The 17,908-nt window shown below is 53.6% G+C and overlaps 1 protein-coding gene across 2 annotated transcripts in view; it reads right to left on the bottom strand.

Annotated features, from left to right (window-relative positions):
* The window catches only part of PRDM16 (PR/SET domain 16), a 338,801-nt gene that overhangs the window by 47,787 nt on the left and 273,106 nt on the right, over positions 1 to 17,908 (bottom strand). For both annotated transcript variants that reach the window (XM_040264180.1, XM_040264181.1), the window contains exon 4: positions 8,126 to 8,260. In XM_040264180.1, the coding sequence (XP_040120114.1) occupies positions 8,126 to 8,260 (135 nt within the window). The remainder of the gene's footprint in view (positions 1 to 8,125; positions 8,261 to 17,908) is intronic.

Genomic DNA, 17,908 nt, shown 5'->3' with positions numbered 1-17,908 from the left:
GGATCTTCTTGACCCAGGGATCAAACTCACATCTCCCGCATCCCCTGCATTGGCAGGCAGATTCTTTACCACTGACCCACCTGGAAACCAAATTATTATTGCAGTCCCTTAAACATTCCTGAAGTTGGTTTATCCCCAGCCTTTCATCGTGTGCCCCTTGGTGGGACATATTCAGACCCCAGGGCTAACTGGGCTTTAAGGATGGGCTGAGTATTAAAGATTTTCACAAGAGGGAAACAGAAGCCTATGCCCCCGGGAAGAAAGAACCCTGGTCTCTGATACTGTTTCCTTCTCAGGCTCAGAGCAGACCTGCTTTTGTTTACAGATTGGCATTTGGGTACCCAGGCCTGTCTCTGAACAGTGGCGTCCCCAGCACCGTGTAACTGTCTCAGTCCTTGGATTGTGTAGCAAGGCGGAATTTTCTGTCTGGTTTCAGAGTCTGAGAGCGGAGGAAACCACAGCAACAGCTGACTTTACTAGCGCCAATAAATGTCTGCTCTAAACGGCTTTAAAAAATAACAATGCCAAACAGAACTGATCCTGAGTTAAGACCTTGTTCAGCATCTCAGTTCTCTTTGCAACCGTGAGAGCTGATTGAACATGGGCGGCCGACACCAACAAGGGGGCCTTGGGATTCTAACTGTGTTTAGCCTGACCCTTTTGGACACAAAGAGACGGCTCCTTGTAGGTGAACGGAGCTGGGACAAATACAAGGCCACGTTCTCAACAAAAGACAGAGAAATTGCAGGAGAAAAACTGGATTCAGAATGGGCCACGTTCATAAAATGAACATCATTTTCTTTTCTTCCAACAACATTCTTTAAGACAAAGAAATATTTCCAATCGATAATGGCAGACAGTTTGGGTGTATTTTCTCCTTAGTGTTCCTTAAGTTTGTTTTTGTTTTTAATACCAAGTCAGTTTCACAAGAACAGATACTATTTTCAAACATAAAGACTTTAAGTTCCACAATTTTCATTCCACCTTAATCTTAGAATTTTAAAATTTAAGTAGGTGAAAAACTCCATCTGACCTACACTGGGTAGAAAGAACTAGATTGCAGACCACCAGCCAGTATGTTGAATATAGGCCACAGCTCTCCCCTTCCAGGAGCAAATGAAAATCATGAAAGTGATAAGCGAACTGGCCTTTGTTTCCACCCCCACCCCACTCCCCACCCTTGATCAGTTTGAGAAACTTTAAAGGCGTATTTGAGTAATATAGGTGCTTATCTTAAAAAAAAAAATTAAGCTCTTTCCTTCCTGGATTTCGGAATTCACTTGTGCTTGAATTTGTGAAGGCTTTCGCGTGGCACACAAGGGGCTTTTCATGAGAGAAGCACACAGCAAGGGGAATTTGAATTGCTCTGAGATCTTGCTGAATAGCAAATTCGCCCAGTCACCAGTCTGCCTTTGGAGAGAGGACGCTGGACCGAGGGTTATCCCTGGGCATTTTTCGGGGCTCCACAAGGTGGAGAGGCCAGCATTCTTATTGCCTCAAGACCTTGGTAGGTGTCATGGTGTTTCCTCACTGCTTGCTCTCTCCAAATGCGGGCCCTCTCTCTCGGAGAAAGTTGTGGACACCAGAGACCTGAGGCTGGCCCAGGGGTTAGCTTTGGATTTTAAGAAACAGCCCAGGTGATGCTCCAGAATGAAGTTGGGAAGCAAGTGTTTGGAGCTGCTGAGACTGTGGGCAGGTCTTTATTTTCTTTTGCCTGCCTGGCTGTTGCAGGGCAGAAGGAAGGGGCCGGCGCTGCTCAGGGTTTGTTACCACCCGCAGGCTCTAGGAACGAGCAGACATCCCTTCCTCTGGCTGAGAAAGAGGAGGCGGCTTGTCACCCCTGGATTTGCCACGTCCCTCTCTTCTCATGTGTGGCTGGAGCAGCCTGTGCCTAAATCTTCACTTTCTGCCTTTATATATATATTCTGTCACCTTCCCAGCAGCTCAACATTAAAAATCATCTGTATACCCCTCTCTTTCTTAGTTGTACGGTTTGTACCTGGATGTTACATATATATTTATTATCTATAAATTATCATATTCACATATAATATAAAAATATATAATATACAGTTAGATTTTTAAAAAATATAAATTACAGGTCACAAATTGTCTTCATCATACTTAAGTGGCTTCTTCTAATAAAGTATTTACTTCCATTTAATTAAGAGGGAAAAAATATAGGTTCTGGTAAATGATAACCGGTACTGTGAATCAATACCTTGTTCTTCACCCCAGAGATGGTCAGTGTGCTCTGGGGAGTAAAAATGCAACGGTTTTCTGATGCAAAATCATTTGCTCTATTTTTTAAATAAGTCTTTTGCAAATTTAAGAAGTGCTAAAATGAATTCCTCATCCTTCTCATTTTCAAAGGGAAAATTGTATCTAATTGTTTGGAAGCTACCATTGAAACGGCCAATCCGTTTTTAATTTAAACGCCGTGGAGGGAGGGATGGGCTTTCAACGATCAGGGCAGAGCAGGGCAGTGGACACGGCATAGCCATCGTTTAGAATCCCAGCCCTGGCAGACCGCTAACCCTGACACGGGGGTGGGCAGTGGGGAGAGGCTAGTCCAAGTCGGGACATAAGAAATGAAAGCAAAAGAACACATTGAGCTTTGCCCGGAAACCCTGGGTTCTCGTCCTCTAAGTGCCGGCTCTGAAGGATGGGCTGTTGGGTGGTGATCCGTTTGGTCATCCGCTAATAAAATGGCATTGTTTTAACAGCTCTGTGAAGGAGATTAGCCTTTGTCTGCTTTCACTTTGGGGAGATGCAGCCCCTTGCTTGTCCTGGAATGTGCTGGTGGTGGTGGCTTTTCCTGATGCCTGGCTGGCCAGCCCGCCAGCCCGGGTGGTTGGGGTGTAGTGTGGACCTCAAAGCCCTTCTGAGGTGTGCTGGGGGTCCAGCCCCTGAGTTGCGCTCCCCAATGTGTGTGAGTGACCCCAGTATTATGTTGCACCATCTTCAGCTGCATTGGCCACCTGACATCCGGCCACCAACATCCTTGCCCTGTCGAGGTGATGTGGGAACAGGAGAAGGAGCCGGGCTGTGTGCAGGCCTCTTCCGGCCCTTGCTTGCACTGGAGGGCACTTTATTTCCAAGAGCTTGTTTTCTTTCTTATCACTAAAACAAATGCAGGACTTCGCAGGTGGTCCAGGGGTGGGAGTCCATCTGCCAATGCAGGGGACACGGGTTTGATCCTTGGTCCAGGAAGATTCCACATGCTGAGGAGTAACTAAGCCCATGCACCACAACTACTGAGCCTGTACTCTGGAGCCACAACTATTGAACCCACGCGCTGCAAATACTGAAGCCCACTTGCCTATAACCCGTGCTCCACAACAAGAGAAGCCACCACAATGAGGAGCCCGCATGCCGCAGCTAGAAAGAAGCCACCACTCGCCACAACTGGAGAAAACCTGTGCGCAGCAATGAAGACCCAGCACAGCCAAAATAAATAAATTAATAAAATAAATACATAAAACAAATCCAAGAACAGATCCTGTCCGTGTCTCCTGAGACATCCGAAACCAACTTGTTTGCTTATCACGGTGGGAGAAAGAGCCACTCAAGGGAGATGTGAGGGTCTCGAGTTTTCCAAAAAGAAAAGTGGGAGTTGGAGGATGCTGGGGGCAGGGGAGGGCCTCAAAGTCACTGGGGAGGGCCGCGAAGTCCCTGGGGAGGGTGGGCCAGGATCTTGCCCCCCAGAGTGAATCAAGGCACCAGGGGATCCTTGCCTTCCGCTCCTGCTAAGCTGGGAAGGTGAACCAGGCACCCCGGGTTCTATGCTGTGGCCTGACCGCCCCCCAATATCACAGAGAGAAACTTGTTCCCCCACAGCTCTCTGCTGTGGATGTTTTGTTCCTGGCAGCCGGGCCACCCCAAAGCTCGTGTGGCCTCAGGACTGCTGGTGGGCAGCAAACCACAAGTCACCTTTAGGTGATAGGCTGGCTGCAGGGAGAAATTCAAGGCCTCTGTGGCCTTTGCCAGAGAAGGAAATGGCACCCCACTCCAGTACTCTTGCCTGGAAAATCCCATGGATGGAGGAGCCTGGAAGGCTGTAGTCCATGGGGTCGCTAAGGGGTCGCTAAGAGTCGGACATGACTGAGTGACTTCACTTTCACTTTTCACTTTCATGCATTGGAGAAGGAAATGGCAACCCACTCCAGTGTTCTTGAGTGGAGAATCCCAGGGACGGGGGAGCCTGGTGGGCTGCCATCTATGGGGTTGCACAGAGTCGGACATGACTGAAGCAACTTAGTAGCAGCAGCAGCAGTGGCCTTTGCTGCCCAGGGCTGCCCCCATCTAGAGCCCCATGGAGGAGCTGGTGCCGAGGGTGGTGCCCGGGGAACAGAGTGGAGGGATGGGCTGGTCACCTCTCCCTAGGTCCCGTGGGGCAGAGACCACTGAGAGCCTCAGGGCTCCAAGAGGGGTGCAGAAGAGGACTTGGTGAAGGCTCTGAGCCCTGCCCCTGCAGCTCCACGGCTGGGTGGGGAGCATGCGGTCAGTAGCCTGAGTGTCTGGGAAGAACGAGGCCTGGCTGGACAGAAGGGGTCTGTCCGGTGGGGGATGCACTGCCCAGCGTCTGGGCTCCCTCAGCACTCTCAAAGTGGCTGGAGGGCCCACCACCCTCTCAGAACCACACGGGGCATGCAGGCTGCGTCTGTCCCCACAGCCCGTCTGGATGCCAGCATAGGCCTTGCTGGCCTGAGGGTGTCGAGACCCCTGACCTCAGCCCACTGCCCCTGTGTGGGTGTCTCCGGGGGACCGTCCAGGAGGCCCAGGCAGAGCTGCCTCAAGTCCTCTGGCTGCTGCGGCTTTGGGAACTTTCTCCTTAAGTGACCCTTTCCTGCCTGGTTCCCCTGGACCTCTGGGCATTGAGGTTCAGGTCATGGGTCAAGTTAGAGCTTTTCTGATTGAAGTGATTTCTCTATGAAATACCACCTAGAAACCCTGAAGCTGTTTTCATGGACCTCAGATCTTCAGTCTGGGCACCTTACCTTTCATGTCTGTGCTGTGTTGGGAGGTGATGTCCTGTGCAGGTGTGGGGGTGGGTGGAGGGTCGGGGGGAGAGAGAGGGAAGTTGTCCCCTTCAGTGTGTCTCTGTGTGTGTGTGCGTGTGTATACGTTTGTGTGTGCATGTGTGTATATGTAAGGGGTTTCTTAAGTGCCAGGAAATCCTGGTGGAAACTCTTGGGATTAGGGCAATCTGAGAAACCCCATTAATATCGTGTAATGTTTCCTTCTCAAAGAGAAGCCTGTCTTCAAAATTATTTGTTTTATTATTAATATTTCAGGGACGGTTTTACTCCAGATCCACACAGGGTCACGTCGGTCCCTTTGCAGTGAGCTGAGCTTCCACCGGTTGGGACTAGGGGACGGAAGCCCTTCTGCTGGGCCACGAGGCTGTCCCAGGGGAGAGAAAGCCGAGTTTCAAGAGACTGACTACAAAACAGTTTGAAATCTAGTATGTGTGTGCGTGTGCGTGTACGTGTGTGAGTCACAGTCGTGTCCGACTCTTCGCGACCCCATGGACTATAGCCCACCAGGCTCTTCTGTGCATGGGATTCTTCAGGCAAGAATCCTGGAGTGGGTTGCTGTTCCCTTCTCCAGGGGATTTTCCCAAACCTGAGATCGAACCCAGGTCTCCCGCATTGTAGGCAGATTCTTTACCATCTGAGTCATCAGGGAAGCCCTTTCCTATCATTATGAGAGTTTAAAATTGTTTGTATTATTTCTCAGGAAAATTACGTCCCACAAATTACCCATTTTCCTTTGAGATCTGAGATGTGGCTGCCTCCTTGTGCCTCTTGGCCACTGCCCTCCTGGGTGTCTGGAGGCCACAGCCACGCAGTTTGGTTTGGGGATGGGGACACTGGTTGCCCAGTAATAGCAGGAACCACCCACCGTGGGCCGTGGAGGCCTGGCGGAGGGCTCCTCTCTCTCGGAGGATGGAGGGTTTGAAAGGCCCCAGGCGGGGAAATTTTTGCTGCTTCAGGCCATTTCACTGCTGTGTTTGCTTAAATTTGCACCCACGTCCTCTCTGAGTCCATGAGCTGAAGTGGAGATAATGAATCTCCCACTTTTAGTCTGTTCGAAACATCCAGCAGGCGAGGATGAAATTTTGATGTCACATTGGGTTGAAGTATTAGAATCAGGTGTGTTTCTGACTGTGGGATGGAGCTTTGGAATGGGAAGCATTGAGGGACAAAAGTGGGATGAAGTGAAAGGGAATCCCTGAGTTAAGGGTATTCCTGTCTGCTGGTCCTGACAAGGGAAAGAGTTGCTGCAAGGCAGTGAATTCCATCTGGACCCTACATGGAGCTGAAATAAAATCTAACCTAAAATATTAATAATAAAACAAAGATGTCGGAAGACAGACTTCTCTTTGAGAACAGACAATATGTCTGCTTGCTTTTTCAGAAGCTTGCCACATAAAGATATTTACTTCACGGCTTAAATTTGGTTCAGACACTCTAACAAACATTTATTTTTTTTTTAAATAAAAAATCTGGATCCTTTGCTATTTTATTCTGCATCTCACAGAAGTGCAGTCCTGGACCTGGCCTCCTGGTATCTTTTTTTTCCCACTGCCCCTCAGCTCCCAGACACGTGACCAGGGAACCATGCTCTCTGCAAGGAAAGGCCAAAGGAAGGACCATCTTTCCATGCACCTTAAACCTAATTCTCCTTCGCTTACATTTTATGCTCATCTAGAAGGAGAAAAAGTGTCTTTTTTTTTAAAGTACTGTGCTAATTTTTATGATGGTTCTTTTGCTTTCTTTCAGCAATATATTTTGTAATAAAAAAATACTTATTTTCAGAACTTTGGGTTCCCAGTGGAAGCTGTAGACATCTCAATGATAGAGGTGGATCTGAGCTTCACCAGATCGTATCCACCAGAGGGAGGAAGAGCTGCTCAGTCCGGGCTGAGCCTGCATGGCCGGGAAAGGGGCTGAGGAAATGAGGGTGAGCTGCCTAGCAATCCATGTGGGTCCCGAGTCCTCCTGGGCATGAGCTCTCTGCATTTCTTGGTGCAAATTTTTTCCCTCTAGAGTCAGGAGCCTCAGATGACTTGTAAGAGTTTACACAGATGACTTGAAGCTGCATCCTCGGTTACGTGGTCTCCACAGTCATTTTTTAAGCAATGGAACCCTTTTCTTGCAAATGAAATCTCATGGGTAACCCCAAAACAGAGGCAAAAGCAAACTCCTGTGATGGATGGGGATGGGCCCCCAGGCATCTTGAGGAAGACTTACTCTGGGGACTTGGTGAAAGCATGGTCCAAAGGGCCTGGCTCCGAGCAGGGTCTCTGGGGACCACTTGCAAACTTGTGATGCAAACATGAACTAAGTGCTTCCAGCCCCGGGGACACATTGTCTTCATAGTGGAAACTCCACGTGGCATCTTCTGTCTTGATTGGTTCCTGAGACTGGATGCTTGCAGCCCAGGACCAGCATGGACACGAAGCGGTAAGGATCCAGCATGCTAAGAAGGTCTTCGACCTCCTGGGGGCGGCAGCAGAAGCTGAAGAGTTCCTTAGCTCTGGTGGGACAGGCACAGAAGCCCAGACCATGCAGCTCAGGAAAAACATCAATTGGCTTCCAACAGGGCCAGGATTTGTGCAAAATGTGGCTGGTCACTTCTGCAGGCTGGCTATGCTGTCGCAGCGATTCCGGGGACCTCTGGGCAGCTGGGGTCTCGCCTCAGCCTTCCAGACGGCAGGTGTGGAACCCTTCCAGGCAGCTGGGATGAACAGCCATTCAGACATGACTCTCAAGCAGAGGGGTCTGGTCCTCCACTTCTCTCACATGGGTGACATTTGTCGGAACGTGGACCCTGTGGTTTCGGTCCCTGCCTGCTCCTGGCCACGTTTCTTCCCATAAACCATATTTCAGCTCTCAGGCCCCATCAGCCCCAGGCGAGGCCATGGCACAAAGGCATTCGTGGGGTGTCACCAAGTTCCCGGAAACTCAGCACTGGCCAAGTGTCAAGTAGCCCTCCCCGCCCCCGCTGCAGGATGGGCTTGGCAGAGGCGCGGTTAACCCTTCACCTCGGCGCCCCCATTCCCATCCGCCTCAGTACCAAGGCCCCAAGGACAAGGCTCCGTGCGAGCCGGACCTACCTGCTCGTTGATCTGACACATGGTGAGGTTCTGGTCGTCACAGGAGCATGCCACGCGGATGTACTTGAGCCAGCTGCCGGCCCCGGCCTGCTGAGCATCCACGCAGAGCTTCCCACTGTCCAGGTCCTCGGAGATCTGCCGGGCAAGAGAGAGAACCAAGAAAGCTCAGAGGCATCCTGTGTGCTAGAGCCAACGCACTCTGTGTTTGCCCAGCGAGAGAAGTCACTGCTTCCTCAGAGGAGGAAGGCCGTTCAGCCACTGGACGTCAGCTGACCCTCCGGGCATCGGCAAGGCACTCGGCCCACCCGGCCCGCCCATGCTCAAAAGCCTGCAGGAGGGGGCCCAGTGCAGAGGTAGGAGGATGGTCCTTTCTCACCGAGTAGATCACTGCCCTGGCAGAGCCATAAAAGTGCCACTGGGGCTGCAAAAACTCCCCAGCGAGCCGCCCCACATGTGAGAAAGCAGAGGCCGCTGTGTCCGAGAGCAGAGCCCTCTGCTGAGAGCACGGGGTGTGGGCTGGAGATGAGCGATCTCGAAGGTGAAGGTGTGGTTGGGGTGTGGCTGCAGGCGCATCTCTGTGCATGTGCCTGTGCGCACGCGTGTGTGCCTGTGTGCGCATGTGTGCAAGCGTGCGTGTTCACAGCAGCCTGCAAGAAGGAGAACCGTTGGGTTTTCTTAAAAGTGAAGTTTCCACCTGACACCGGGGGCTTGCAGACGCCCTGCCTGCAGAGGCCCCGTGGGTTCGACCTGCGTTAGGTACTTTGTTGTTGCTGTGTTCTCTGAACATGATTCTGACAGGCAGAGGCAGGGTGCTTCTCCGGCACGTGCACCTCCGAGCAGGCCATCTCCCAGAAGACCTGACTGCTGGCCCTGCTGAGGGGGGCCTCCCTGAAGCTACCGGGCCCTGAGGTGGGAACTGTAGACAGAGTCCATCCCATCTGCTCTGTCAGTGCCTGCTCAGAGATTCAGAGCCGTGGAGCCCAGTGGCACTGTGGGCAAGCTTCCTGGGCAGCTGGGCTGGGAGGCTAGGAGGGGAGGGGGTGGGGCTGAGGACACCACTACACTGAGGACTGGAAGTATATGTTCTGATGGGCAGGGATGTCTAGCTGGGCAAGGGGTATCCAGGTGGGCAGGATAATTCAGGTGGGTAGGATTGTCCAGGTTGCCAGGGGTGTCCAGGTGGGCAGGATAATTCAGGTGGGTAGGATTGTCCAGGTTGCCAGGGGTGTCCAGGTGGGCAGGGGTGTCCAGGTGGGCAGAATAGTTCATTTGGACAGGATTGTCTAGGTGGGCAGGATTGTTCAGGTGGGCAGGGGTGTCCAGGATTGTCTAGGTGGACAGGTGTGTCCAGGTAGGCAGGGATGTCCAGGTGGGCAGAGGTGTCCAGGTGGGCATATATGTCCAGGTTGGCAAGAGTGTCCAGGTGGGCAGGACTGTTCAGGTGGGCAGGTGTTTCCAGGTGGGTTGGTGTGTCCAGGTTGGCAAGGGTGTCTAGGTGGGCAGGATTATTCAGGTGGGCAAGTGTGTCCAGGTAGGCAGGGATGTCTAGGTGGGTAGAGGTATCCAGGTAGGCAAGGGTATCCAGGTGGGCAGGTGTGTCCAGGTTGGGCAGGTGCATTCAGGTGGGTGGGCAGATGTGTTCAGGTGGGCAGATGTGATAGGAGCAGGTGTCAGAAGGACCCAGTGAAGTCAGGGCAGGGGACAAACTGAGGAGGCTGAATATAGGTGCCACGGCCTATAGATTCCCTGGGGTCTCCCCAGTGCCATCTGATGAACAGGTAAGGACCCTAGAAGGGAAGGAGGCTGCCCCTGAGGCCTGAGAAGCCCATTTCTGGCCAGAGAATCAGGACACTTTATAAACAGCTCAGATGCCTCCCAAACGTCCATGGACACTTTCTAAATGACCAAGGGTCCTGCCCAGCCAGTGAGTCAGCAAGGTTTCAGGAGGTGGCCGCTTTGCTGTGGGAGGCCCAAAACCCGCCTGCAGTCCTTCTGTGTGACCACATCCCACCCCCTGGAGCCCATGGCAGCCGCCCAGTCACGACGAGTCTCCGAGCAGCTGCTGAGCTGACCTGGACGGGGCTGTGAGCCCAGAGGCCTCCACCCTGATGATTCTCCATTTTGGAGACTTTAAGTGAATGGGCCTCATTCTGAAAGAAAGGTGAGAGCCCAGAGAGCCTGGGACAGTGTGGCTGCAGGGGTGAAGGGCCACGCTCTGCTCTTGGCCACACCAGGAGGCCACTGGGGGCTTGAGGAGGGAGCCCAGGCCACAGGGAGAGGCCCCGCCCCCAGCACTAACGCCTCTTGTCGGCCCCTCCTCTTACCTCCCACCCCAACTGCAGGAAACCCACAAGAGACCCACCAAGCAAAGCTGTGGTTAGTGGCACCTCCACTCGGCGAGGCGCCCGCCACCTCCCTGCATCCCAGGGAGGAAGGGGGGCCGGGTGGCCAAGGCCCAGGGACCCCCACCCCACTCCTCCCCACTCTGTCTCTGTGCCCCTCATCCAGCATCTTCACAGGTGGGTGTGGCCGGGTGGGGGCTGGCCAGCTCTCTCTGTCTCTCTCTGTCTGTTTCTCTCAGTCTCCCTCACCATCCTGCGAATGGGCCTCAGTATGGGTCCACGGTCCAGTGGCCCACGGTCCAGTCTGGGATATGCAGAGATGGTAAATGACACTGTGAGCCATTGCAACCATCGTGTGCACACCCCTGTGTCTCCTGTCACCCCTGAGATGGTGCTTGACCCCTCATTTCTCAAAGGACTTATGGCGGGTGGGACAGAGAAGCCCAGAAGGCTGGATCAAGGACAGCCCATTGACTCTTGGTTCTAGCAGATTCTGCACCACTGTAAGACAGCTGGACGATCCCAGGTTCATCCCCCAGCCCCATACCCATGCCCTGCCTGAGTGTGGGAGCAAGTCCACACCTCTGCCTGCACACCTGTGGGCATGCGCACAGCCCTGCGGCCACCCAGACAACCCACTGCATCCCTAGTGGGGCACAGCAGGACCCTCCCTCCTACTCAGCCCCTCTCAGTCCTCCCAGAGCAGACATCTCTCCTCCACGTGACGGCCCACATTCACCAAACATCCACAGGCCTCTCAAGTGTGTCTGAACGCGGACACAGCCAGTGGCTCACCTGCGTGGACACTGTTCCAGGGCCTCCAGTCTGTCTCCATCCTTCTTGGGTGCAGGGCCCAGAGCTCAGAGGCAACAAATACTCCAGGTCCCCTGCCCAGCTCCTGGTGTGTCTTCCCTGTGTGGTCAGCAGCCCCCTCTTGGGAAACTTCCCTGGTTCCCAAGCTCAACCACTTGGACGACCACAGGGTGGCTATCACTTCCTGAAAACCTCTGAAGGTCCAGGGATCCCTTCTCCCTCGTGAGCACCCCAGGTGGTTTTCTGGGGTGACAGAGGAGGTCTTGGTTAACTTCTTCCTCCCAAAGAGAATAAACCCTTCCTCCCTGAGAGGTAGCAGGGGAGGCTGACCTTTCTTCCAGGGAGGCACAAGAAACCCTGGTCTTGGGTCCCCAAAGCGGCAATGCAGGACCAGGTTGGGTAGTGTGGGCCTTACCCCTGTTGCCAGGACCCTGTCTCAGTCTTATCTCTGTGGGGCACAGAAGGGCACATCTGGGCACACCTGGATGATGGACCAGGAGGACAGAAGCCTCATCTGGAAGCTGCTGCTTTTCTGCTTCGGACCAGAGAGATGTTCCTAGGAGTGGCCCCAGCTCAGGCCTCAGGCCAGGTGGGCAGGAGGCTGTAGGCCTGGCTTCTTGTTTGGGGCCCTGGTGGGCTGTGCCGTTTCTGACTCCAGATGGGGAGAAATGGGCAGTGATGTCCATCTCCCCTTGGCCTCCTTTCCTTCTGTCTCTGCCCTTCTCTCCTCACAGCCATGGATGTGGCCTCCAGGACGCTCGTATTACCACCTGAGTGGGCTGAGGTCTCTCTCTGAGCCAGCACTGCCCCCTGCTAACCACTGCGGACCTCCTGGGTGGAGGTTGGCAGAGGCCCCCTGGAGCAGGGCATCCCCCAGCCCAGGCCCCCCATCTTCATTGCATGCTGTCTGGAGTCAGAGAGGGGGTCTCCCTGTCTGCTCTGGGACCCAGCAAGCAGGCCCAAGTGGCCACAGGTCCCCTCTCCTGCCTCTTTTGGAATAAGACCTTCCAGGGCCCATAAGGACAGGTCAAGGTCCAGCTCAGCAGGGCCTGAGGCCTGGTTTGTTCTGTGTAAGGGCCTTGTCTCAGGAGGCCAATACTGGTAGAAGTGGACAGAGGAGTAGTGGGTGACATTAGAGCCCATGGCCCAGGCTGCAAGCTCAGTTCATGAACAAGGGAGGGTCCAGCCACCCCCTACCCCCAAATCTCCTAGGGCGACATTGGCAGGCAGTGGCCTAGAGGCTGCTACGGGGTCTCTCCGGAGATCTGAGGTCTGGGCCCCCTGCCTGATGGCACTCAAAGCCTGACTCTGGGCTGCTCGGGGCTGAGCCTTGGGGACCCTGGGGCCTCCAAAGAAAGCTGCCCTCCTGCCCACTTTCCCCCACTGGCCTCCCCACCCCTTATCCCCCCACCAGCTTCCCCAGCTCGTAAATCACCCCCACAGAAAGGCCGAGTATGAAGCAAAGGTATGGAAAAATTCTTAACCTTGACAATTTTTTTTGCACATCATTTGAGGTTTCTTGCACTTCGAATCTGTGGGCTCGCTGCTGGGCCTGTTCCTTCACGTTTAATGGGCCCATCCGGGGTGTGCATGCCGGCGGGGATGCGGACACTTCTGTAGTCAGCTGTCTAATGGGTTCTGAGCAGCCAGGAAGGAGCAGGCCTGGGAGTCCGGCCCCTCAGCTCCATGTCCTGCTACTGCAACTCGGAGCAGAAGAGGCCTGAGTCCAGTGCTGGGACCAGTGGTAAGTCTCATCCTTCTCATCCAGACACCTTCTTGAGCTGATTCAGAGCCACACATCCAGCCACCAAGCTGTGCAGTCTGTCCTGCCCACAGGCACCCCCATGTGCACGTGTGCACGTGCACACGTGCACACATACACATGCGCACGCACACACATGCCAGGATTTATGGCATCCATGAGTAGCTGGAACAGAAAGTCCATTCTTGTGATGGAAGGATGTGGGGGAAAGGCTTTCTGAAAACACCTCTGCCGGGTGCGGACGTGGAGCCTGGATGAGCTCGTAAATCCTCCGTCCTGACTCTCATTATGGGCTCGGTGGTGACATGACCAAGCACTGGCGGGACAGGGTCACCTGGCTGCCCAGGAGACAGGAGTCCTGGGGGCGGGTCACTGGGCCCCACCTGCTCAGGCTGAGAGGAAGGTTGTGGTGGGGCGGGGGAGAAGGAGGAGGAAGGGGGAAGGGAGGGAGTGCTTCCGAAGGAGCAGGTAACTCATGGACACTGTTCCTCCAAGACAGACACCAGCCTGTCTCCTAAGCCCATGAAAGGGGTGGGGTAGAGAGAGCCAGTGTCCATGGGCTTGTGCTTGGAAGGAGCCATGTGGGGCTCCTAGGGCACGGCTGCTGACTGTGGTCTCTGTGGGACAGTTCCAGGGCAGTGGAGCATGTGTGGTGGGGGATAAGAGCCAGAGGGTCTTGGTCTCAGGGTCCCAACAGCACAGCTCAGAATGGGGGTTCTGCAGAGGAAGCTGGTGCCTGGGAGGGGGACCGTGATGGTGCAGCAGCAGGTCGCAGGGGCCGGGGGGCCAGACTCCCAGGCCCGCTCCTTCCTGGCTGCTCAGAACCCATTAGGCAGCTGCCCCAGGCCCCTGCCTGGGGAGCTCCTCCAGTTAGTGGTGGGCAGAGCCTCTCCACTGAGAGCCAGACCCCAGCAACCACACTCTGTATTCAGGGTCCACAGATGCCTGCAAAGACCAGACCAGGAATCAGTGACATACCCAAATGCTAGGTGATACTCCCAGGATTCTCAGAGCCTCTCGCCTCAAAATCCTGACCCCCAGGTGCCACAGTGCTTCCTCAGGTTCACAGACTATCTCCCACAAAACGCCCCAATACTCTGTGCTGCCACATGCCTGGGCTCTCCTCTCTCCTCCTTCCCTTCCATCTGATTCTTAGTTTATTTCTCCTTTTTTTTCCTTTCCCTCCTCAGCAGGGGCCTGCACAACTCTCCCAGCAGTGTCTGTGTGCACCTCAGAAAACTGGAGGGTAAATGGAGGCAAAGCAGAGATTCTGCTCTGACTCCGAGCATCGCCTGGCCTAGAGCACGACTTACACTCTTGGTCTTGCCAACAGAACCCAAGGGACAAGAAGAGGGGCTTCAGTGAAGGCAGGCCTGTGCAGGCTGTTCTGAGAGTCCCTGGCCCTTGGTGTGCCCAGAGGGCTCCTGCTGAGTCGGGTGTTTGGGGGCTTAGCTTCCTCCTTGCACGTTCCGTCCATCACGGCAGGCCTTGTCAGTGGCCATAGCTCATGGTCCTGACCCATCAGAAATAAACAGAAAAATTGAGGATTGAAACCAGTGCCCTTAAGTCTGCTGGGAAATCAATGAATGAGAGGCTCACTCAGACACAGAAGCCCCTCAGGGTGATTGGCAACTGGAGGGGTCCGCTGAAACCTCAGACCAGCAGCTGAGATGCCCCTACAGGCAGGCCATGGGGTGGGCAAGGAACCTCACAAGGGGAAGAGTGCCCCGTCACTGTGGCGATTCAAGGAGGTCTCAGTGGTCATCCTTCTAGGGTGCTCCAGAGGGAGGCAGACTCTCTGATCGTAGTTACCTTTCCAGGCTAGACATTATAAACTCTGAATGTGACAACACAGGGGTTATCTGGGCTCCTGCTTCGGTTTCCTCTTTGAAACTAGATAGCCTCTTTCTTGTCTTCTGTAGAGACCTAGGGCTCCTTGCAAGCACTCACACTGTAAGAACACTTGGCTTGTCCTTGCTAGCTCTGTGAAGACATCCCAAACAGACCCCCATGCCCATAGCTATGCCACGCTCAAGGGCACAGGTGCTGCGGGGAAGTAGCTTTGGCCACAGATGGCAGTGGGCGTCTGCTGCCCCTTTGGCTCTTGGCACCTGCTCATCTGTTCTTCAGAAATGTACTGGATCAGGGTGGGGGCATGCCCACTACAAGATGACGAGGGTGCTGGTCAGAAGCAGGGCCCCCTCCTGGGTCTGCCAGGTGGGTAAGAAGCCCAGACTCCAGGGCAGTCAGGAGTCTTCTGTGGGCTGCCTGGGACTCCCGAGTGAAAAACCAGCCCTGGTAGTGGGTAGGAGAGGGGCCCTCAGCAAACAGGCTCCATCTTGGGTGTCTCCCTTCAAATATCCCTCTGATCACAACGTTCACTGCCGCTCTATTTACAACAGCCAGGACACGAAAGCAACCTAAGCATCCACTGAAAGAGGAATGGGTAAAGATGCGGTACACATACACAATGGAATATTACCCAGTCATAAAAGGGACGAAATAATGCCATTTACAATGACGTAGATGGACCTAGAGAGAGTCATACTGAGCAAAATAAGTCAGAGAAAGACAAGTTTCATATGATATCACTTATATGTGGAATCTAAAAAAAAACAGTACAAATGAGCCTGTTTATAAAACAGAAATAGTCACAGACTTAGAAAGCAAACTTATGATTACCAGAGGGGAAGACAGGGGAGGGATAAATTAGGAGTTTGAGGTTAACAAATACACACTACTATATATAAAATAGATAACTCATAAGGACCTATTGTATAGCAAAAGGAAATATATTCAATATCTTGTAATAACCTGTATGAATTAAGAAGCTAGAAAGAGTGGATCTATGAATATGCATAACTGATTCACCTTGTTGTTGTACTGCAGAAACTAACACAACATTGTCAATCAACTATATTCCAGTAAAAATTAATTAAAAAAGGGTCCCTCTGCCCACCTGTATGGGGTCTCTCCTGTCAATATCTGGAGGTTTTGGGGTGTCCCCAGAGAGAAAGCCCTGGTCACTGCAGGGAGACCTAGGTTGACTGCAGCTCCCAGCAGGAGGGGGCCCTCCTCATAGACCCAGGCCAGTGGTTGAGCCTGGGGGCTCTAGGGGAAGCTTTCTGGGCCCCTCCCCTCATGGGGTGGTGGGGAGCTGTGGTCACTCGAGAGGGCACCTTTGCCCAGAGGCTCTATCTTCAGTGTAATGCTGGCAGCAGATGGTGGCACAAGAATTCTGTGGCCTTTCTGGGGCACTTCTTTCTTTCTTAAAGTTTTTTTTTTTTTTTTGATGTGGACCAATTTTAAAGTCTTTATTGAATTTGTTACAATAGTGCTTCTGTTTTACATTTTGTTCTTTTGTCCACAAGGAATGTGGGATCTTGCTTCCCTGGTGGCTCAGTGCTAAAGAATCATCTTCCAATGCAGAAGATGAGGGTTCCATCCCTCGATTGGGATGATACCTTGAAGAAGTCAGTGGCAACCCACTCCAGTTTTCCTGCTTGGGAAATCCCATGGACAGAGGAGCCTGGTGGGCTATAGTCCATGGAGCTGCATAGAGTTGGACACGACTTAGCAACTAAACAACAACGTGTGGGATCTTATCTCCCCAACCAGGGATTGAACCCGATGTCGAAGTCCCAAGCACTGGACTGCCAGGGAAGTCCCCTTTCTAGGGCATTTCTTACGAGCACTGAGATGGCATTTCGGCTGCTGTGTGGACAGCAGGGTCAAAGCAAAAACCTCAGGCTGAGCCTGAACCACCCAAATGGGGCTGACACCTGCAGAGCCCGGACCGGCTCCCAGCCTCACTTTAATTCCATCCCAAGGAGATGGCTGGAGTCTGGAGGGAGGTTCCTTCTCTCCAGATGGGCTCCTGCGGAGGTTTCCGACCCTAATAACCCAGGTGTGACCCTTTCCTCCTTCATCCGCCTGCCCTGGCACCATAGCTGGGGACCCAGGAATGCCTCGTGGGGGCCCCCACGTGGTCATCCTGCAGGTGTTAGTTGCTCACTCTTTGCAACCGCATGGACTGCAGCCTGCCAGACTCCCCTGTCCATGGGATTCTCCAGGCAAGAATACTTCAGTGGATTGCCTTTCCCTTCTCCAGGGGATCTTCCTGACCCAGGGATTGAACCTGGGCCTCTGGCATTGCAGGCAGATTCTTTACCACCTGAGCCACCAGGGAAGCCCTCAAGACAAACACCAGCACGCAAGGCTCTGCTCCTTGTGGAGTGAAAATGTTCACCTTGGGTCCAGCCAACAGCAGCTGGACCTGGGGGCTGGGCAGGTAGTTTGGTTCTCAGTGGAGGGCAGAATCCTGAGCAGCCGTCCTGGGGCCAACACCTGGGACGGTTTGGACAGGTAATGGCTACAGGGACAGAGAAGACCCTCGAAATCCTGGCCTGGCTTGTTAACCACCTCCACCCCAGCTAGTAAGCTCCACGCCCACCCCTGTCCTGGTCCCACAGCAGGCTGCAGGCTCCCTGGGCTGCCGTGGTTAAATCGCTAACAACCCAAACACTTTTTCAAACCCTGATTTGACTTGAAGCTGGGTTCGGAGCAGAAGTCTCTGAGCCTGAAGTCTGCACATGACCACAGACTCAGCTGTGACATTCTGAAGTGACACCCTTGCGTTTGATTCTTGATCATAAAAAAGATTGGAAAAAAAAAGCCCAAACACCCCAAACCAAAGGCTTGCGGCAGCATCCTTGCGAGGGGCAAGGCGGGAGCCCAGGGGCTGCCCACAGGAAGCGGTTTCTCTGTCGTTGAGTTGATGCGAGGCCCCCGGGAGGTGTCACACTCATAACCTTTCTCTGGCCACACTGATGGTGACAAACTGCAGAGCTTGTGAACGGGGCTCCC

The sequence above is a fragment of the Oryx dammah genome, unplaced genomic scaffold (assembly GCF_014754425.2).
Source record: "Oryx dammah isolate SB20612 unplaced genomic scaffold, SCBI_Odam_1.1 HiC_scaffold_21, whole genome shotgun sequence".
Lineage (NCBI taxonomy): Eukaryota > Metazoa > Chordata > Mammalia > Artiodactyla > Bovidae > Oryx > Oryx dammah.
Note: the sequence above shows the minus strand (reverse complement) of the source record. Positions and strands in the feature narration are given on the sequence as shown.